Below are 22930 nucleotides of genomic sequence, written 5' to 3'. Positions count from 1 at the left end.
GATAAAAAATAATCAAGATAACAATAATTACTTGAAAGAATTAAAAACGACCAAAATCTGAATATATAAAAAAATGTATGTGTAGTAAATTATTTTCAAAATAACCAAATAAAATGTAATTTGACTACCTCTACAGTCATATATCTTGGTCTTACAATATTTTTAAAACAATCATATCCGCATCTGTAAAATATATAATGTTTCATTTTTATTCACTAATCATTTAAGGTTTACCAATAATAACATTAATGAACCTTCAAACAAGTTCACAATAGAAACAGAACTTTCCAGTCTAATCAAGAGGCATATAAAAAAATAAAATAATAACATTTAATGATTTGTTGAATTTATATCAGTGCAGATATAAAAAATAGAGTACTAAAGTTTACTTTTAAAAAGTGATATTATTAATTCATACCTTAATGGTATTGTTTGAGAAAATTAATACAAACAATTATATGAAGTACATTTATTATACTATATATAGAATTTAGCAAAAACATTTAATATACTTCATTTAAGATTCTTTACTATCCTTAAAACGTTTTTTTTTATTTAAACAAGATGATCGAGAGAAAAAAAAAGTCAAATGTCATATAGTAAAAATAATAACATAAGATATTTACAATATATGACAACATAGTTAAGTATATAATAATCATCGAATTAAAAATATATTTTTTTCATTGAAAATATCATCAATATATTTTCACACTATTTTTAATTTATCTTTAAAGTAATTTGTGATAAAAAAAAAATCTGTGATTAAATAAAGTAATTAGGACACAAACATGTTACAGACAGCGCAGGCCATGAACAGGGACACAAATTCACCAACCGTCTTTGAAACGTAGGACAAGTAGGCCATCCATAACATCTAATTGCTGTCTTATAACCGCAGTTTCTATTTTTTTTCATAACAATGAGTGCATTTAGATTTAGTTATTATATTTATAAACTAATAAGTTATGTATGTTCATAGTGGAAAATATTCTAAAAGCAATGTATTTAATAGAGAATTCGTGCGCACATTTAATGTTACAGTCTACGAATATATTAAACTTTAAATAATTAGTTTTTGAATTTTTTAAATTATCATTTACTTTGCTATAAAGCATTCTCAAAGACCTGTTCAAGCGACTCACTAAAATCAACATATAAAATATTATCTATTATTTTGAAATTAATATTTTAAACACACACACACACACACACATATATATATATATATATATATATATATATATATATATAATGGTATTTATATATCTCATGGTATTTATATTGTTACAGTGACGTCTATGTATACTTTTATATGATGTGTTATACATGTCCTTAGAAAATTGACATGGTACTTTAAATATAGCATAATAATAATGATTCTCTCTACAGTATTTACCAAGTCTGTTTCACAATATTGTTTTCTTCTCTCTATTTTTTTTATAATAATGTTTATCACTTATGATTTTTTTATTTAGAAATCTGTGTTGACTTTTATTTATTATTATTTTTTAATTACTGAACCTTAATATATAGTTGGTTTTAATTTTTTTATAATAATATTTTTCATCAAATTTATCGTGACAGTGTTATTACAATGATAGGTGACATTTGTTGGTGTTAGTAGGTGGCGCTTTCTTTTACAAATGAGGCACGATGTAATGTTATTGTCTCTGATGTAAGTATGTGTGGCCATTGAATTTCTCAATCTTACTTCATTGGAAGGATCGTCTAACAAATTATTCAAACTTTACATTATGAAATATTTATATTGCTAATCAATGCTGATTATAGTTTCCTGACCAATCGTTACATCTAATAATGACAATCATTTAAAATAATAAATGGAAAACCAAATCATTTTTACTTTTTTAATGCGTTGATGTGCTCATATTAATCCGCTATTGTAAGTTAGCCGACCCATAACTTGATTTGGATCAATTGACCTAACATATGTTCTGAATTGTCATTAAAAAGCTATTTTGAAAAATGAACTCATTCAATTTTGAGAATTTTAGAAGTATATAATCTTCCATTTGAACAGAGTTCTTCTCTTGTTCTTGCATTCTCCGGCAACAACACTGTTTCATCACTGCTCACAATTCTCCGGTAAACTTCTCTCACACTTCTTCCCTTGTGTTAATGGATGTCAACTTCTTATTCACTAATGTCGTATCTCACAATCTTTGTTATCTTCGCTTTCCAATTTCTTCTGCAACTTGCTTGTGTATTATATTTGGCCGTTCTTTCTGTATTCAAAGCTACGGAACCTATCCTTATAAGCCTACGAAATCTCAACACTGGAATTCCAAGTATTATTTAGCCATGTAATGATGTAAGGACCAAGAAGCTTCATTTGCTGCAGATTTTGTTGTTATTAGTCTTCTGTTTTTCTTTGACTCTCCCCCAACACTTACTCTCTGTTGTATATTGCTTCATTTATTTTCTTTGATAAATTTCATCATAATGACGGAAAAAGTTGTTACCTTTTTCATTTAATTCTTGTTCTTTTTATAATTTTTTTATGATACTATTGTTTAATTGTTTTCTGTCTCCATTTTAATATTATGATCGTACTTTGCGGTCTGTCCTTTTGTTTAGTAATTTGTGGTCTGCAAAATTCAGTGAAGAACATAGCGTGTCTGGTTACTGCGCTTTAGAATTAAACTTGTTTCTTCACACTCACACACGCTGTAATATGACTTTGATTCTTGAATTCTCGGCCGTCTTTCTTTTTTCTCCTTCCCTTGTAATAACTAGAATATAACATATCTGTTTTTATCTTGTTTGAGACTACAGGCATCCTTCGTGGAAGACACGTCTACTCGAGTCGCATAAAACTACTACAGGCAATACAAATTGCATGCCCAGTGTTCGAATCTGAAACCATTGGTTAAGCTGTAGCAACCTTTTCAGTCGATCCAGACGCTGAGTATAATTATATCTGTACCTTAAGTAATAGCATATTCAATTCCAGGACAAAGAGTTTCAAGAGTGCATCTTTGGGTTGGAATTCCTATATGCAAACCTTCTTGTCTTGGAGAGGCTGAGAAATCGCGAAACTTGAAATTCTACAAGGAAATCTTTCTTCTGGTAATTATGAATGTCTGGCCCCCTGGCCATAGCAGATTATTCAAATGGAGGAGCACTTTCTTTTACAGAGAGAACGAAATCTGTTGATGTGCTTGATGAATTAGACCAACCTTCTACGCTGACAAACGGTGAAAGTGATGGCTTTACTGTTGGGCAACTCTTACTTTCTAATGGAGAGTCATATTCTGGGTCCCTTTATGGCAATGTTTCTGAGGGCTATGGGACATACGTTTGGTGTGATGGTTGTGTATATGAGGGTGAATGGAGGAGAGGGATGAGAAATGGTTATGGGAAGATCAGATGGCCTTCTGGAGCAGTGTATGAAGGTGATTTCTCCGGTGGATATATCCATGGCACGGGGACATATATCCGTTCTGATAAATTGACCTATAAAGGTAGATGGCGGTTGAATCTTAAACATGGTTTGGGGTATGAAGTTTATCCTAATGGAGATACCTTTGAAGGTTCTTGGATGCAAGGAACAGCAGAGGGCCCTGGCAAGTATACCTGGACCAATGGAAATGTTTATGTGGGGAATATGAAAGGTGGGATAATGTCTGGGAAAGGAACACTCACCTGGATAAATGGGGACTCGTACGAAGGAAACTGGTTAAATGGCATGATGCATGGATTTGGAGTTTACACTTGGAGTGATGGAGGAAGCTATGTTGGGACTTGGGCATTTGGTCTAAAAGATGGCAAAGGAACCTTTTACCCAAGAGGTAGCCGGCTTCCATCAATGCAAGAAATTTATCTCAGTGCCTTGAGAAAAAGAGGGCTATTGCCAGATTTGAGAAAACAGACGCAAGTGAGAGATGTCAAGGTACCAGAAAACCAGCTGTCAAGTCATGTTTCATCTGATAATCTTGCAAAAGGAAACCTGTTAAATCTGGAACAGTCTAATAGAAGAAATGTGTCTCTTGAAAGACGTTGGAGTCTTGAGGTGTCGATTGAGAAAGTGATTGGATATGATTCAGCATTAGGATTAGCAGATTCTGTGCCAGAAAGTAGCGACAAAGAGGTTGATACAACGATCCCAATTTTGGAACGAGAGTACATGCAAGGTGTATTGATAAGTGAGGTTGTGTTAAATAATATGTTTTCATCAATGTCTAGAAGGGCAAGGCGACTTAAAAAAAAGCTTGCCAAAGAGATTAAAAAACCTGGTGAAATAATCATTAAAGGTCACAGGAGTTATGATCTAATGCTCAGTTTGCAGCTTGGAATAAGGTAAAGACACTATGTTGACCTGTAGCATACTCAAACTGCTTCAGTTGTTATCATTTGTTACAATACACTCAAATTATTCTCTGCATGCTTTTGCCTTTATTCTATGGCACATGACATATGCTAACATTTCAAGATGAATCCAAAGTTGGAAGGCAATACCCAAGTCATAAAACCATAATTATTATATAGGTCTGGTTGATGGTTCTATTCGTCAATCATATTAAGGTCCCATACCTAACTTCTTTTGGTGTGCAGCTCCAATAAAGATTTGAGAATCGCATGACAATTATAAGCTGTTTTCATTCAACAAAGTTTCTCGCTTGTATTGATTAGCTTATACAGTGGAACATAGACATCTCATTTTGTTTTATTACTCCGATTTTAAGATTAGGACGTCAGGAGGCCGAAAACTGTGAACTGAAGTCACATAAGTTGAAGTTAAAATGCTATCCTAAACAGACTATCTTCATTTTCCTTTGCATGGATTTTCCTAACATGTGAAGTTTTTGGTTAGACTGGAGAACTACACACAAACCAATTAGTTTAATTTATATATTCTGGATTAAACCAGAAAAGAAGTTACAACAGACCCCAGACAACAAAAGAAAATTAAAGGACAGACTCCCTCATTGAGAGTAACCTCTCTTAATACACAATACATAGATAGGCCTAAGCACTAACAGAGACTCGTCCTCTCGCAATACACCAAGCACATTTTTTAATAATGGTTACAAAACACATAATGGCGCAATTTATTAGTTACTAAATTCGTGTTGTTCACATAACTGTCTCATCATTCTTCAATATGGTTGCTTTTCCATGGATTTCCTTGTAAATGTCCTTCAATTGGTTAGGTATACCGTGGGCAAGATAACACCTATACCTACGCGAGAAGTAAGAATATCAGATTTTGGTACCAAAGCAAGCTTTTGGATGAATTTTCCTAAAGAAGGTTCTCAGTTAACACCTACCCATCCATCAGAGGATTTTAAATGGAAAGATTACTGCCCCATGGTGTTCAGGTCAGTAGTTACTCCTGATTTTTTTTATGATCTGTGTCTTTCATGTGGTGCTAATATAATTGTTAAACCGTCTAGGTTTGCATGTAAATCTGTCTCTTTAAGCAAGATTTTAAAACCCTTTCTGAGATAGTTAGCCTACTTAGCTCCCATCATACTGTAAACGTTTCCAATTTGAATTGAATTGTCTCCTTTGAAACATACCTGTGCTTCTATTATCCTTAGTTTTGTGCGTTATGTTCAGAAGAACAAACGTGTTCCAAATCTGAGATAATATAGGATTTAAGAATGTAAGATCATAATGTGGGACTTAAGTGTTTGATTGATCATAATATGCATTCTTAAATTCCACAAGTCCTTCCATGATTTTGTTTGGTATAAACTATTACAGAAATTTGAGAGAATTATTCAAGATTGACGCTGCCGACTACATGATGTCCATTTGTGGAAACGATACTCTGAGGGAACTATCTTCTCCAGGGAAAAGTGGCAGTGTCTTTTTCCTGTCTCAGGATGATCGTTTCATGATCAAGACATTGAGAATGTCTGAAGTGAAGGTGCGTTCTTATAAATGTTTCAGTTAGAACCAATAAAAGGTCGAAGGTAGCGTTATAGTATTTCAATAACGTTTACAAATGTTTCAGGTGAATCTCTCATATTTCGTGTGGACTCTATTGCGTACATTCAATGTACTCATAACAAATTGAAGCTAACACTTTATTTGTAGAAATTTAGTATGGAATTTCGCAGCCATTAAGGAACGAGAGAGTGCTTAATTAGTTCTCCTGCTGAGTCCGTAATAATTTTGTGCCAGAGTTAGGATTTTACAATTGAGCTTTTGTTGTAGTTGTAGAATAATGTTAGCCTTTTTCAGAGGCAACTCGTAAAAGAAGAAGCTTTTAGCTAATACGTACTGAGGCAACTTACAATTTTAGTAATGTTATCTTAGTATTCACTTGTTATCATCTACTTGTTTTCAGTGTATAATAAAAACTCCATTGTTCAACATTTGGCATGCAGGTTCTTCTAAGAATGCTGCCAGACTATCATCATCATGTGAAGACATACGAAAATACACTTATCACAAAATTCTTTGGCTTGCACAGGATTAAGGCTTCAAGTGGTCAAAAGGTAACGTGCACATTGCCTTGCAGCATTTTTCAGATCATGGGTCATTTTCCGTATCAATAAAGAAGGAATGTCACGTTTCCTAATACTTGCAATCTGAAATATAAATTATGAAAATATCATAAAGTGAATTTACAACATCAGATATTTGAGTCAATCAATCCCGCTTCTTTAATTTTTTCATATGCATTTCCTGAACTAGGAGTCTAATATTTGGATATAATTTTCCCTTTTGCAGTTTCGCTTCGTTGTAATGGGAAATATGTTCTGCACGGAACTGAGGATCCATCGGAGATTTGATTTAAAAGGTTCTTCCTTTGGACGATCATCAGACAAGATAGAAATTGACGAAAATACAACACTAAAGGATTTGGATCTGAACTACTGTTTCTACTTGGAACCGTCTTGGCGGGAGTCTTTATTAAAGTAAGCTGTAGTTATAACGATTTTTCTTTTGCATTTGGGTTTCTTATACACGGTAAAAAATATTTATTGAAAGAGATCAATTTTCAGTACCATAAAAAGGATTACCCAAGTGTAAAAATAAGACAAAAAGAAGAAACTTTATTATAACGTACATATAAGAAAAGGAAGATAAGATATTCTTCTTGGACAAAGGTAACAACAGAAAACGTGTGTATCTTCTGTTTAGTACATTACTGGTGTCTGAAATATGCTGCAAAAACCCTTGGGTCATGTTTTGATACTGTGAGCTATGAATATGTAAATATATGTGGGCAGACTGTGTCTCCAATAAATTATGATGCTATTGAAAACAGTAACTATTCATGTCGAAATTTTGTTTGATCTTTGCAGTCCATTTTTTATGATGCATATAGGCAGCATGCATACAAATATTTTTTTAATTGGCATAATATATCTTAACCATGCATCCTGATACAAAATGTAAGACGTTTTTTTAATCCACTGCAAATACTGAATACTTCCTCCTACTCATACTTTTGTGCAGGCAGATTGAAATAGACAGCAAATTTTTAGAAGCACAACACATTATGGATTACAGCCTTCTTCTAGGTGTTCACTATCGAGCTCCACAGCATCTGCGTCCTCTCATATCATACAACCAAAGTAGAAGTGTGGATGGATTAGCAATGCTTGCAGAGGAAGGTGAATCGATTGTCTAGTTTATAGATTTATATTCTTGCTTTTTCTAGTGCAATATATAAGCATGAATGAAGTGATCAACTTAAAAACTGTGATATGCTAACGATGATTTGATAGATCCTCTGGAGGATGAAGCATCCTATCCACAAGGTCTTGTTCTAGTTCCTAGAGGAGCAGATGATAACAGTGTTGTTGTGGGCTCACATGTGAGGGGTAGTCGGTTGCGGGCTTCATCTGCTGGTGATGAGGAGGTGGATCTACTTCTACCTGGTACAGCAAGGTGTGGTTTCTTAATTACTTTGCCTTGGCCTTTAATCTTCAGGTTAAATAACTCAGGTTAGCTAGACTGTTTGAGAGTTCTGTTGTTCCCAGCATATGCAGGTTAGATCAAAGGACAAAACTTATTTACAATTCTTTAGGTGTTGATATTATTTTTTAATCAGAATTCAAATTTCACCTAAGTAACATATCTATCTAATAAAAATTTTGTATTGAACGATTCTATAGATGATCAAAGTGAATGATTAGTTCTGATAGGAAAACAGCACAAATAACACTCTGGGACTGTATCTAAGTTTAACACAAACTAGATAGAATGTGATCGAAACGGTTCAGTAAAACAGATAAATTGGTTATTTATTTTCTTCAAATTATCACATGTATTACTTATAATGTAGACTATTCTAATAATTCTAGGCGTTCTATTCAGGATTTTAATGATTATAATGATTCCTTTACGCTATAATTGTATCATTGCCACAATACTACAAATACCGACTTGCATATTTCTCTTTCCAATTTGTTAAGCAGACTCCAAATCCAGCTTGGTGTGAACATGCCTTCAAGGGCAGAGCAGATTTCGGATAAACAAGAAAAACCAAAGTTCCAGGAGGTCTACGATGTGGTGCTGTACCTGGGTATCATTGATATATTGCAGGACTATAACATGACCAAGAAGATTGAACATGCTTATAAATCTCTTCAGTTTGATTCATTGTCTATCTCAGCTGTGGACCCTACATTCTACTCTAGTCGTTTCCTGGAGTTTATTCAAAAAGTGTTTCCACCAAATCCAATGGCAGGTGGATAATTGAGATTTTGGGGTTATATTTATCCACTTAATTTGTTTACAGAGTGTGGATTGCTCCAGAATTTCTATTGTCGGTGACCATTGGGCATGACGGTGATATTAGAAATTTAGTGAATAAAGAGTATCTCAAAGTAAATATACATAAAAACTTGTTATACTTAAAGTATTCAATAATTTTAACCAATTCTTAAACAATGTGGATATAATCTCTTTTTTTTGTTCAATTTAAAGAAGATAAATCTAAAATATACTTTATGTTAAGAAGATTATTATTTCTAAAGGTCCGTTATTTGATAAGTTTTATTTGTTTTTCTTTTACAACTATGTATGCTAATACAAGAAATCTTAATGAATTAATGCAATTTGCTAGGGATAATGCTAATCACACCTATATAACTTAATCATTTGTCTTTAAAGTTATTTCATCCGTTATCTATCATAATTAAAGCAATTTCAAAATTCAAAGTCCACAATGAATTTCTTCTCATATCTGCGACTATAAGGAAACTATAGATTAAATATATAAACAACTATCTGTGTCAAAAAATATAGCAAAGCATAAATTACTTAAGAACATTCAGGATAAGAACATGTGTTGTTTTCAATAAAGCAATCACACAATTCTCCTTTCAGATTCTTTAGGTGGATCTGGTGTTTATCTCAGCATTTTAATAGTTCCTGCATTTTTATGCAATGGTTAGGTTCAGAATCTGGTGCTATATACGTGCCTAGGTCCATAGCTATCTTATCTCACAGACACAAATTAAAGGAGCCAATTTTATGTATATAATTCTCATTTCAGTAAAATCATATTAACCATATATAACCTGAAATCAGTAGACATATCTCTACCCTGCCCCATTTCTTTCCATTGATCAGAAATCAAGCTTTGAAGCTCCTGTCAAGGAAATGAAGCAGACCACAGAGCTCCATATTCATCCATCCTTTCATTTCCAGATAGGTGGATTTTCTGCTATCACCTGTATCAAGAGTATAATTTAACCATTTCACAGTAAGGCATGTGCGTTTCTCGTCAATGGCATCAACTAATTTAAACCATTGCAAAACAAGACATATGTGTTTATTATAATCAATCATATCATATTATGCTTACCTGCTTCTTGGCTGCTGCTGAAGTTTCAAGGCATGGAGCACTGAGCAGCTGTCAAAAAAGGAAGAGAAAAAAAAGGTCTTGTTAAACATGATTTAGAATCTGTTATGTCTTTCTAGGTCCAAGTTTGTATGTTTGCGATATATGAAACCAATTACTAGAATATTAACAGTGGTAGCAAGAATGGCCAAACCTTAACTTGTTTATGAAGGAATTCAATGTATTCATTTGACTCCTTTAGAACAGAAGATGTATCTGTCTGCAGTGAGAAGCAGAGAATCTCTAAGACTCAGATAAACTAAAGAACAATTCATTCGATCTAAAAACATAACAGGTAACCTATCATATAACTCAAATGAGCAGTTCTTAGTTTTATTTCTAGAATGAGCATGACGAGCATCAAATATATAAGTTGTTATCGTGTCAGGAACTATAGTTGTTGTATGCCAAATTCCCTTCCGTCAAATATTCATATTTGATTTCCAATCATATACTGTATTGTGCTGAATAGATTTATATTCTGTACAACTCTGTTCTTGAAACTTTGATTTCCAATCAAACAACAGAATGCTTATCTTTGCTCGAGGAATCCCTAATTTCTGTATAATGTAGATTACATAAATTTAATATATATCAGTGCAGTGATTATCCTATATTTTATGAAAATTATCCATTCAACAAAAAATTGGCAGAAACAGTTTCAAACACTAAATTTAAAAACAAAATCAAGATCACAAAAGTGACATTAACATTATCCAATAAAGTGAGATATACAATAATCGCAGAAAAAAGTGTGAGATGACATCTTGATTGAAAATAAAATGAGTGATAAATGCTGATTCAAAAAGCAGAGGTGGTGATGAAGATAGAAAGTGTGATTTTTAGGTTAAAATATGTAATGAAGGAAGAAAATGGACCTCTTAACCAATGTCAAGAATGGAAGTTTGTTGGTGACATGATATGGGCCATTGATATTGGTGCCACCCCATTTTGATAGTGACACTCCACCTCTCATGTCATCTCTTTCCTTTCTTTCCTTTACCTGAGGAATAAAAAAGGCACACCTGAACATCCAAATCCATGGACAAACTTGTTTCCCTTTCCTCTATCAACAAACCAATACCCTCATCTCAATTCACTACCTACTTACCACAATTCAATTCCTTTTCTATTACCATTTTCATGCCTGACTTCAAACCTAGTTTCATCAATCTTAATTTACCTTAAATTTGTTCAAAAAGTGATTTCTTGAAATATGGAGACACCAGATTTCAAAATAATTGGGTAACTTTTAATATATTTTGTCACAAGTATATAAATATATTATTTTCCAATATTCTTCTTAAACATTCTTTTGTTATCTGCATTGACTATATGCACATGTCAAAAAGGGGAAAAGGAAAGGATCAAAAGTATGAAGTAATCATGGACATTGATCCAAATTTTAAAGTTGAAAAAGAATCGTAAGAGGCATATTACATAGGTGAGTTAAGGATTCAGATGTTGATATGATAAATGAATTTGGGACCATTTTTATTTGTAAGGACTCAGTTACATTCTTTATAAGCGATTTTTTTTACCAGGTGACGCTTATATAGGTGAAACAAAATTAACTTAGACAACCTTCAAAATTGATTATTTTAATATTCAAGGAAGTAAAAAAATATCGGAAAGTTATGAATTGAAAATCCTATATTAAGTAAAAATAACAAAGATGAGATTGAACTTTTTAGGTTAAAAATCTCACACCTCTTTAAAAGTGGTAATTTTCCTGTTATTATATGATGAGATTGAATATTTTAAAAATCACTCAAAGAACAATATTGAAAGTAATTAAGATAGAAACCCATAATTTTTTATTTTTGTAATTTATGTTTTGTTATTGTTACACTTTAGAGTCTGGTTTAATTAGGTTTAGGCTAATTAAATAAGTTATATAATTAGTTTATTGATATTACCAAAAATACTTTTAGTAGTATAAATAGAAGTATATGAGTTCTAAGCTCTTAAAACAATATCCCACCTATTAGAAATTGAGTCAACTTTGTAAAAAATCACATGGTTACTGTAAGAAAAAAAAATAAGAGTTATTATGTAATAAAGAGAGTATTGCAATCTAATAATTTATTTTATGTACAATAGTTGGATTAGAGATTTAATATTGGTACGTTTTTCTTGTCAGGCAATATAACGTGGTGAGTAGAAAGATTGAACAAATCCTGAATTCTCAAACTGTTGTATGAAAGGGAAAATTCAACTTCCTTTTCACAAAAATCTCCTCTTCTTTAATGAATATATTATTTATTGTATCTACAGGATTTAAGATCAATGAAACATCTGCAACATGTTTTCATTTATTTTGTTGGAGGCAAAGTACAATCTAATTCCATTACACATAAAATTTTCCAACTTTATATATGTAACGCTGAAAATGAGAGTTCCAACAGAATAAATTATTTTAAGCAATTTTTTCTTATATGTTAAATATTTTAAATTTAAAAAAATATACCAACTAAACTATCATTGAATTTTTTTTTTTTGTAGATCAGGTAAAGGACAAATAACTTAGATAAATAATTGTGTTTAGATTTGAAAATAATGATTAATGAAAATCATGTGCTATAGTACAATCTTTAAATGATGAGAGTTCCAAAACAATGTAAATTCAAATTATGGTTTGAAATTGTACGAATGTAGAATAAATAATGAAGGACATACAACCTGCCAACATTAAATGAAGTCGTTTCACTCATATAGGGAAACTTAAATAATGTGATATAAGTAGAGACACATTGTCAAGAAGTCATCGGCTTTTTTGTAGAACCGATCAAATTTTATTATAACATTAAACATCTGAGTTACTTTTTTAAAAATTATTTGAAGGATCGTGCTTACTAAGGACGAACTTATTTGGAAGAAGTTCCTTAACGAGTTTGATTATTGAACTGAAGTCGTTTTAATAAATTATTAACATAAATTACATTTAATTAAATTAACTAAAATAGTGAAGTGTGACTAAATTTTTGCAATACTAAAATCGAGCATGTGTGTGATAATTTCAATATAATTTACATTGAAAAGAAATCATCATAACATATGACGAGATTTGTATTAACTTAGATCGTTTTTTATTTTGATGACTTTGGTTAAATAAGTTGAATTGAAGTCTTGATAGGCAATACAATATTGGTTTACTTATATTTATTATGAATTACGGTATAATATTACGACTTGGGTAATGTTTTTTTTTTTAAATCTTGGAACATTTATATTATATTATCTTTTAATCTTCACAATTTGTAATTATATTTTCAATTTCTTAAAAAAAAATTACCAAGTTAAAAATCAAACTTTAATCAAAAGAAATTATTCCACGTAAGTTAGATTGCAATACATGTTTTATTTTAGACGTCACACATCGACTAAAGATAAGATCAAATTATAATATATAAGTGAGGTGAAAACCTTTATTATGAATTAGGGTATATGGGTAGTGCTTTTTTTAAAAAAATCTTGGAACATTTATATTATATTATCTTTTAACCTTCACAATTTGTAATTATATTTTCAATTTCTTAAAAAAAAAATTACCAAGTTAAAAATCAAACTTTAATAAAAAGAAATTATTCCACGTAAGTTAGATTGCAATACATGTTTTATTTTAGAAGTGCAAACTTTTATTATGAATTAGGGTATAATATTACGACTTGGGTAGTGTTTTTTTTAAAAGAATCTTGGAACATTTATATTATATTATCTTTTAACCTTCACAATTTGTAATTATATTTTCAATTTCTTCAAAAAAAAATTACCAAGTTAAAAATCAAACTTTAATCAAAAGAAATTATTTCACGTAAGTTAGATTGCAATACATGTTTTATTTTAGAAATCACACATCGACTAAAGATAAAACCAAATTATAATATATAAGTGAGGTGCAAACCTCACCATACAAACCGGTTTTGTGGGGTTGAGTTAGGCTTAAAACCATTTTCTAATATAGTATTAGAGCCATAATTGAAGTTTTTTCTAACAAGATCTATGTGAGCACTAAACTTGATGTATTGAATCAACTTAAAGAAAATTATTCTAACTTTAATTGAAAAAGGATTTTTTTTGTCACATTCTCTCATTTGAGAACAAAAATATACGTCTAAGAATGGTTAGGATAGAATGGCAATATGTAAAACAAAAAATAACTATCTTAAATTTATGGATTTTTCATATAAAAATATATTATATTTTAAGAAATAAGTTCCATTATCAAATAAATATAATCACTTAAGTACTAATTGTTAAAAAAATATTTTGATTTGAGATAGGTATACCAATATAATAGAAATCCAATCTAAAAGAGATTATTGAAAATTTAAAAAAAATAGAAAGTCACACAATGTGTAGATACTAGTAAGATAAATGTTATATAAATAAATAAATAAAACTTACAACTGTTGGTTTAAGATTTAAGGTTGAATATGATCTTAATTATATTCTAAAAATGTAAAGATAATCCGATGATAGATAATTAGAAATTAAAGTGAAAAAAATAACACGTGGTAAGAATGATTTGATACCTACTTATTTCGGTTTGCCTTTTAAATTTTAAATGTTAAAGATCACAATTTTTTATATCTATAAGTCTTTGTAATGATCATTACTAAAAAATCAAGATCAATTAAATTATTTTTTTCACTACTAGTTTATATCCATGAAAATTTATTTGCTTTAAGTGCTTAGGATCACATTTATAAAAGAATTGTAAATATTTAAAAATGAAAAAAAAAACATGTATGTCAGGTGCAGAAGGTCCGTCAAGATCACCGAAGGGCTGACCAATCCAAATAACAAATATAATTAAACATCATTCAATCAAGATTATTGGTAAACGCTCTTTACTAGTTAATGGACCGTGATTAGAAGTCTATTAATCATAAGTCTATATCGAAACCTATAAATATATATCAAAGTAGATGGTTGCATTATTATCAATTTAAGAATACCTGATTAGATTAATCACTAACTTAAATGTAAAATTTGGACAAAAAAAGACTTTGACTAAAAGGATAACCTAAAGTGACTTGAAAAAAAAAATGAAAAAAATGTTTTGTGAATATTCTCCATCCTATATCTAAAATAATGTATTTTTTTTAAAAATAAATTGTATTCAAACATGCGTTTCACACATATATTCTAAAATTAGTTAAGCAATGTTGAGCCACTAAATAACAAAATTAGTAGATTTTTTTTTTTTGAAAATTGAAAGATTTTAGTATTAATGTTTGGATGAGCTAATATTTAAAATTGATGGGTTTGAGGAAAATTTGTGTGATAAAGCTGAAGCAGCATTGCTAAAAAATGCTTCTTTTACACTCCATAAGTTACAAGTTGATCTGTACATTCGGTGGAAATGACAAGTCCCATCTTTTATAACATGTTTTTGTTCGCGTTTAATGTTGTAGGTACAAATTTAAAAATCACATATTTAACATAAAAAGCCAACAATTTATTAGTTGGTGCAGAAACACAAGTAGATATGAATCTAAGTTATAAAATACCGAGCTTGCAGATTTGCCAGATGGGACGAGCACGCCTACATTAAAAAGAGAAAGAAACAAGATAATGATAGATTGTGGAATGTGTGGGGGAAATCTACAACCAAGTTATAATAGTGCATAGATTTATGTACAAGTTTTACAGTGCCGTTAAAATTTGAATTTCAAGAAGAAAAGGCAACAATAATGGTCGCAAAAGGTGATTTTCAGGCATGTAAAAACAAGGGGAAAAGGAGCGTGACGTCGTTGGTTTTGAGATGAAAGGAGGAATGAAAAACAATAATAAAACCAAAAATGGCGCAGTTGAAAATGGCTTCCGAGGAATGATTATGAATGGTATTTGAATAGCAGCATCTGTTTGAGATTAAACCACACCAATCAATGGTTTGCACGTGGGCATGGCATGAAGTTGGGAACTCAATATTATATGATACACTTCTACAAACAACTACATCACACACACGTATCACGAGAGAGAAAAGGAAAGAATAAATACGCTGGTGTGGGGTGTGTGTGAGCTTAGGATAGGTGGTTGTGCCTGAACTGAGCCAAAGCGTGGCCGTTTTTCCTTTTCTTTTATCTTCTTTCTTACCTTCTCTCTCTCTCTCTCTCTCTCTTTACACACCAAATAAATCAAAGGTGTTACCCCATTGCTCTTCCTTACAGCGTAGCCTTGCCTACCCTCAACCTCCTTAGCCTTTTCTCTCTCTATTTCTCTTTCTTTTCACTTTCTTTTGCTCTTTCACTGTACTTTTTGAGCCACACGTAACCCATTCATCAGAGGTGGAAAGAATGAGTTCATCCTCCGGTCAGAGCAGTGGCTTTGATCTCTCTTTCAAGATCTTGTTGATCGGAGATTCTGGGGTGGGAAAAAGTAGCCTACTTGTCAGCTTCATTTCAAGTTCTGTTGAAGATCTTACCCCCACCATTGGTAATTCATTCATTACATTACATTCGACCCTTCAAGTTTCTATTTTTAACCTTTGCATGCTTGGGATTTAGGTGTCACACTTCTGACACATTGTTTGCAACCAAATGATACCGCATACTTGTCGATCTATTGTTTACAGTAACACTGTTGAGTTTGTGATTTCTTTTTTCAAATGGTTTTCCGGTTTAAAAGCTGCTTTGCATTTCGGGCTCATCCAATTCCGATCAGTTATTCTGTAGTTTCCTATGTTTTCGTGATTGAATCTGTTGGTCTTCGGTTATTGTCTCTGCCTGTTACTTGTGTAGGATTTAACTGCTTCTGGTTCTTTTGCTACTTGAATTAACTAGCAATTTAATTCGTCTTCTTGCCTCGGTCACGAGTTGTTTGTCTTTTGATATGATCTAATGTCGTTCCTATGATATGCAGGTGTTGATTTTAAGATCAAAACGCTCACAGTAGGTGGCAAGAGACTGAAATTAACGATTTGGGATACTGGTAATGATAGAGTCAAATCTTGTGCTTTCAGTTCTTGAAATTAGACCGTTTGTCAATGCAAGCAGCTTTTGATTAGAACAGATAGAATGAAATGCCTTTCGTAGTGTTTTGGTTATTTGTTGCCCAAAATGACCAACTTAAGTGATCTATTGAGTTAAAATAACATTCACATCTATTGCAGCTGGGCAGGAAAGGTTCAGGACTCTAACCAGTTCTTACTATAGAAAAGCACAAGGAATCATTCTCGGTATGCTCAATTTATTAATGCACATAACTACAAAAATGTAGGATTATTAGATTCATCCACGTGAGAGAATTTTCTAGAATATCTTTAGGGAAAAATTTATCTTTTCAACTACTATTGAACTCTGTGTTAACATTATGCTTCGATATACACTCTGGATACTTTTTTATTTACGAGTGATGTCTGGTAAAGATGGACTAAAATGAAGCAATTGCAAGGTATTATGACATTTATTTCGAACCTTGGTTTCAGGGTATGCTCTATGTTTTTTATTACATGTTTATACTTCACAGTAAATGAATTCTGATGTTATTTTTATCAATCGTTAGATAAGTTTTAGATTTGCATCTAGGGAAAATAGGCCTTTCTTAATGACATCCCCAGTTGTTTTATCTTTTTTAGTAGTAACATGATTCTTGCCCTTGTCTTTCATGTTCCTTTTTTAGTAAGAAGAATTTCTCAAATGTATTTTCTTGGGTCTTAAGGTGACCTTCTGAAACCATAATTTTGTGTATTTAAAGTGGACAAAGTATGTGTTTGACCATTTGCTAGTTAACATTCTTGAAACTCTAATGATTTCTATTTATAGAGTGCTTCGTTTTCTTCACTTCTAGTTTATGATGTGACAAGGAGAGAAACCTTTACAAACCTATCAGAAGTGTGGTCTAAGGAAGTGAAACTCTACTCAACTAATCAGGATTGCGTGAAGATGCTAGTTGGAAACAAAGTTGATAGAGTAAGTTCCGTGCTCAAATATAGGGCCCGAATATATGACAAAAGCAAATGAGTTTGCTATTGTCATGAATGCTCTAATCTTATCTGTTCAAGTTTTGTCTGTCCTTTTGAAGCAAATTAAGACCATGTCCAATCCAACTTACTTATGGTAGATACAATTCGACATGCATACATGATTCTCACTCCACTGCTCCATACTATTCTGGCACTAACTCATGATTATCTATCTCATGATATCCATCAGAAAACTAGATCCCTGCATTATCATTAGAGCCCCATTTACATATGATGTTCTTGATGTCACAACACTTTCACTACATAGCCATGTAGCATTTCTTTATGAACTCAATGCCAATTCAGTGAATTTAGTGAATATCTGCATAAGCCTGTGATTAACAATTTAGTGGACCCTCTGAGACTGTTGAAGAGCCATATGGAGATTAGTGAGCTAATACTATGGCATTGTCTCGCATCAACGTCGTTTCCCTATGCATATGGCATTGGCTAAGATCATAACATCCTTAAATTCATGAAAGAAAAAAATAACTTCATAGGATTCCTTGGATGAATCGTCTAAGATTTTGACATGACTGGCGAAACTGTTCCCTTTCAAGTTCATTAATTTCTGTCATCTGTTTCTCAATTTCTAGGATACTGAAAGGACTGTGAGCAGAGAAGAGGGTTTAGCCCTTGCCAAAGAATTGGGATGTTTGCTTCTTGAATGTAGTGCTAAAACTAGGGAAAATGTGGAGCAGTGCTTTGAGGAACTTGCTCTAAAGGTACAGTATTACAAGTTTGCTTCAACGCTGTTTCTGTCTTGTTCAAGAAATGAAGTGTTTGGTTATAAGAAGTAACTAAACTAATTATTACTTGGAAGGGATGATATTTTGTATAAGTGAATGTGGGACCGTTTTGTAGATAATGGAAGCTCCCAGTCTTTTGGAAGAAGGATCAACAGCAGTTAAAAGGAGTGTTTTAAAGCAGAAGCAAGAGCCCCAAGCCTCCCAAAATAGTGGTTGTTGCTCTTAAAAACAATACGTTGTGGAGTGGACATTGAGTCTTAACTAGCACATCTTGGACAAATCTTGTATATGTAAGCTTCCTCCTTAGTTTCTTACTTCCATTGTCTTTTGATTGTTTAATTATTTGTATTACTGGAGTGGGGAAATTGGCAACAGTGGCACCTGTTAGCTTCTGTAAATTTGCTTTCCTTTCAATCACTATCATTTGATTTGCTCATTAGTCCCAAGTCAATCCTGATTCTACAACTGCAGTTTCATGAAATTCTCTATTATCCAGCAATTTGGTTAACTTCGTTTAAACGCAAACCATAGTAATCTAAAACCAGAATCTGGCTCCTCAAAAGTACTACTATTTTAAGCTCTGCTTAACATAACCTGTACATGACTGAGAATTCAATTATGAATTTAAGTTTGGAATAAAAATTAGAAAATTGATCAATATATAAAAAGGATTTATAAAATTGAGGAGGAAGAAATATTAATCTCTTTTACGTGAATTGGACTCGTATGTCATTAGTATTATGTTTTACAAGCGATATTCTTATCGAAAACTCATGTTTCATAAACTTTAACACTTGTAAATTTGCAAACCTATACAAATTATATAGATGGCTTAGTCAAAGAATACAAGCTGCTCCACTTACAGTTCTTTTCTCGTTTAAGCTCATGTATTCCATTTTCAGCTTGAATCAAATTAACTTGAATTGAAATCATAGACAATATCTGTATTTTTTTTATCATGAAACAGTATTTTTGTGTTTATATTCTGCACGCTTCTATGTCTAATGCTGATGTATTTATACGACGGAAAGGTTCTATTGATCTTTGGTCTATTGCTCATTTTACACTTTATTCTTTCCTTATTTATTTTTATTTCCGTTCTTATATTTTAAAATATTAGTACACCTTCGAATGAATTAAATTTGTATTTAATTTTCTACTAATAGAAATGAATTACGGTATATTACAAATTCCTATTTATCTCTCAACTGTTGTAACTATTAAATAAGGAATTTCACAGCATCAATTGCTTTAGATAAGAAAAGAAAACTAAAACATCTAAAAATTCACAAAATACCAACACTGTGTTAGTCTAAATTGTGAGAAATATCGTTTCTACCCCTGTTTTGTTATGTTTATTTGCTTTCTGTTACTGTGGTAGATTTTGGTAGATATTTCTAGCATTCTGTTATTGTGCTAGACAGGCTGTAATCCTCTTTATTTTCTTCTTTTTATTTTGTACAATGTGCTGAATATATATTGAGCACTTTCAGACTTTATTAGATGGAATGAATAATGAGGATTAAGGTGCTTGGCCATTACTCTGTCATGGTATCATCGCTAACACCCACTGCTTCTTCCGCCTGAAGCTTCTTTTTCTTCTTCCTCATTTTCTGAAAATGGCTTCCCTGAGCCATCCTATTACACAAACACCGGATCACCTTGTGAATCCGGCAAACCCACTTTATCTTCATCCTGCAGAAAACCCAGCATTGGTGCTTGTTTCCCCTCTCCTTACGGAGAGCAATTTTCATCAATGGGAACGTGACATGGTCGTTGCACTGGAGACCAAAAACAAGGAGAAGTTCATTGATGGTACTCTTCCTTGTCCCCCTCTCTCAGATCCACTTCACGAAGCTTGGCGTCGCTCAAATCGAATGGTGATGTCCTGGCTCACACGATCCATGACTTCTTCGATCAAGCAATCGGTGATGTGGATGGATACAGCATCAGAGATTTGGAGAGATCTCAAGGATCGATTCTCCCATGCTGATAAATTTAGGGTTTCTGATCTTCAGGATCAGATTCTCGCTTGTCATCAAGGTGATTTACCTGTTTCTGAGTATTATACGAGATTGAAAATCCTATGGAAAGAGTTGGAGCTCTATAGATGTGTTCTCAACTGCAATTGCTTAACTCCCTGTGCTTGTGGACTTCTTGCGAAACTTCAAAAAGAAAGAGAGGATGATTATGTGATTCGATTTCTCCGTGGTCTCAATGAGAGCTATGCCCAAGTTCGTTCTCAAATCATGATAATGGATCCCATGCCTTCGATTGTCAAAACTTTTTCTATGGTTCTTCAGCATGAACGTGAGTTCATTAGCACCAATCCTAAACATCCTGTTTCCGATTCTTTGGCCTTCACTGCAGTTTCGAATGCTCAACCACGGTTCAACTCTTCCAACAAAGTCCCTTTCAATGCTAGTAAGAACAATTTCAAGAACAACAAATTCTGTGAAAAATGCAAGAAGACCAATCACACCATTGAAACCTGTTATTTTCGCATTGGTTTTCCTGCTGGTTATAAAAAGAACAAGCCCAACACCAAAGCTTCTGCCAGTTTGGTTGAAGTAGATTCAGCTGCCTCTCTACAGCACCTTGATTTGGATGGTAGTCCTCCCAATGACCAATTCACTTTCTCTAAAGACCAGTATCAAGCAATTTTGGCTTTGCTTCAACAGAGTAAGGATCACTATTCCTCAGTGAATCAAGCCTCTGTTAAACACTCAGGTATATCTTCTGATTTTATTCCCTGGATATTTGATAGTGGTGCCACCGATCATATTTGTCCCACCAAATCCTTATTTCATAACCTTCATGCCATAACACCCATACACATTAAATTGCCTAATCACACTACTGTCACTGCCAATTTCTCTGGGAATATTCACATAGGTGACTTATTCCTTCTTGATGTTCTTTTTGTTCCTGACTTTTCTGCTCATCTAATTTCTATTTCCAAACTTGTTTCCACTATTGACTGTATGGCAGTATTCTCTGATTCTCACTGTCTTCTTTTCCAGAAATCTCACTTCAAGATGATTGGAGCAGCTAGGAAGATTAATGGCTTGTATTGTCTTGCAGAATCAAATGCTATGCGTTGCAATTTACCTTTCCAAACTGATGTTATCAATAAATCAAATGCTTTCGTTGTAAATGCAGTCAATACCAGTGCACTTTGGCACCATAGACTAGGCCATACTTCAAATTCCATTTTACAATTGTTATCTTCTCAACATGCTGATATTATATACAAGAATTGTACTCCTTGCGACACTTGTCATTTTGCCAAACATAAGAAATTACCTTTTTCTCTTAGCACCTCCAAGAGTTCTCAATTTTTTGAGTTGTTGCATGCTGACATATGGGGACCCTTACGCACTGTTTCTATTGATGGTCATAAATATTTTTTAACACTTGTTGATGATTTCAGTAGATTCACATGGGTTTATCTTCTAAAATCAAAAGCTGAGGTCCAAATTGTTCTTCCCAATTTCATACATCTCATTGAAAATCAATTTGACACTAAACTTAAAAGATTAAGATCTGACAATGGCAAGGAGTTTTTCTTAACTGATTTCTTCTCTTCTAAAGGCATTTTTCATGAAACATCATGCATTGAATCACCCCAGCAAAATGGAATAGTTGAGCGTAAACATCAACATATTTTGAATGTAGCTCGCGCCTTACTTTTCCAATCACATCTTCCCTCTGTTTTTTGGTCTTTTGCTATAAGACATGCTGTACATCTCATAAACAGGCTCCCAACTCCATTTCTCAAAAACCAATCTCCTTATGAAATTGTTTTTAGAAAAACTCCTGATTTTAAAATGCTTAGAGTCTTTGGTTGTCTAGCCTTTGCAAACACTATTACTTCTGGCAGAACCAAATTAGACAAAAGAGCTTCTAAGTGTATTTTTCTTGGTTTCAAATCAGGGGTCAAAGGTTTTCTGTTATATGATATGACTACACATAAGCTTTTGCTCTCTCGTAATGTCATTTTTTATGAGTCTCATTTTCCATATTCTGTTTCTCATCATCATCACACTGGTACTGCTGCATCCCAACAATCATTTGATTCTTTGATTGCTTTTGATATATCTGGTTCACACTTTAATGATTTTCGTATTATTTCGGATGTTATCTCTAGTAATAATGATAATCATGTTGTTGAACCAGTTATGCAATTTCATAATGATTCTACTGATATTGTACAACCTGTTGATCCACCTGGTAGACTTTCAACTAGAATTAGGAAGCCACCTGCTTATTTGTCTGATTATGATTGTTCCACTGTTTCTTTTGCTCCTACTTCTAGCTCCACAGCTTATCCTTTACAATCATACTTGTCATATTCCAAATGTTCTGACTCTC

General features: G+C 32.5%; 2 protein-coding genes and 1 long non-coding RNA gene across 3 annotated transcripts; 2 read left to right on the top strand and 1 right to left on the bottom strand.

The window, feature by feature from the left end:
* The first annotated feature begins 1932 nt into the window (after positions 1-1932).
* Positions 1933-8871, top strand: LOC124823822 (phosphatidylinositol 4-phosphate 5-kinase 9). The gene is made up of 9 exons (XM_047296129.2): positions 1933-2109; positions 2800-4323; positions 5178-5345; positions 5734-5899; positions 6363-6473; positions 6709-6896; positions 7441-7598; positions 7713-7875; positions 8406-8871. The coding sequence occupies exons 2-9, from the start codon at positions 3104-3106 to the stop codon at positions 8683-8685; spliced, it is 2454 nt and encodes an 817-aa protein (XP_047152085.2). The 5' UTR covers positions 1933-2109; positions 2800-3103; the 3' UTR covers positions 8686-8871.
* A 300-nt stretch (positions 8872-9171) lies between these two features.
* LOC148198048 (uncharacterized) lies at positions 9172-10398 on the bottom strand. Its single transcript, XR_015786635.1, has 4 exons — positions 9990-10398; positions 9800-9847; positions 9513-9665; positions 9172-9363 (listed from the first exon to the last, which is right to left on the bottom strand). It is a non-coding gene; the product is annotated as an uncharacterized LOC148198048 (long non-coding RNA).
* A 5421-nt stretch (positions 10399-15819) lies between these two features.
* Positions 15820-18995, top strand: LOC124823820 (ras-related protein RABC2a). The gene is made up of 6 exons (XM_047296128.2): positions 15820-16279; positions 16706-16774; positions 16956-17021; positions 17633-17754; positions 18404-18532; positions 18672-18995. The coding sequence occupies exons 1-6, from the start codon at positions 16141-16143 to the stop codon at positions 18780-18782; spliced, it is 636 nt and encodes a 211-aa protein (XP_047152084.1). The 5' UTR covers positions 15820-16140; the 3' UTR covers positions 18783-18995.
* Positions 18996-22930: the final 3935 nt, after the last annotated feature.

This window comes from Vigna umbellata, chromosome 5, assembly GCF_029865625.1.
Source record: "Vigna umbellata cultivar VRB3 chromosome 5, Vumbellata_1.0, whole genome shotgun sequence".
NCBI lineage: Eukaryota > Viridiplantae > Streptophyta > Magnoliopsida > Fabales > Fabaceae > Vigna > Vigna umbellata.
This window is presented reverse-complemented; position numbering and strand designations above follow the sequence as displayed.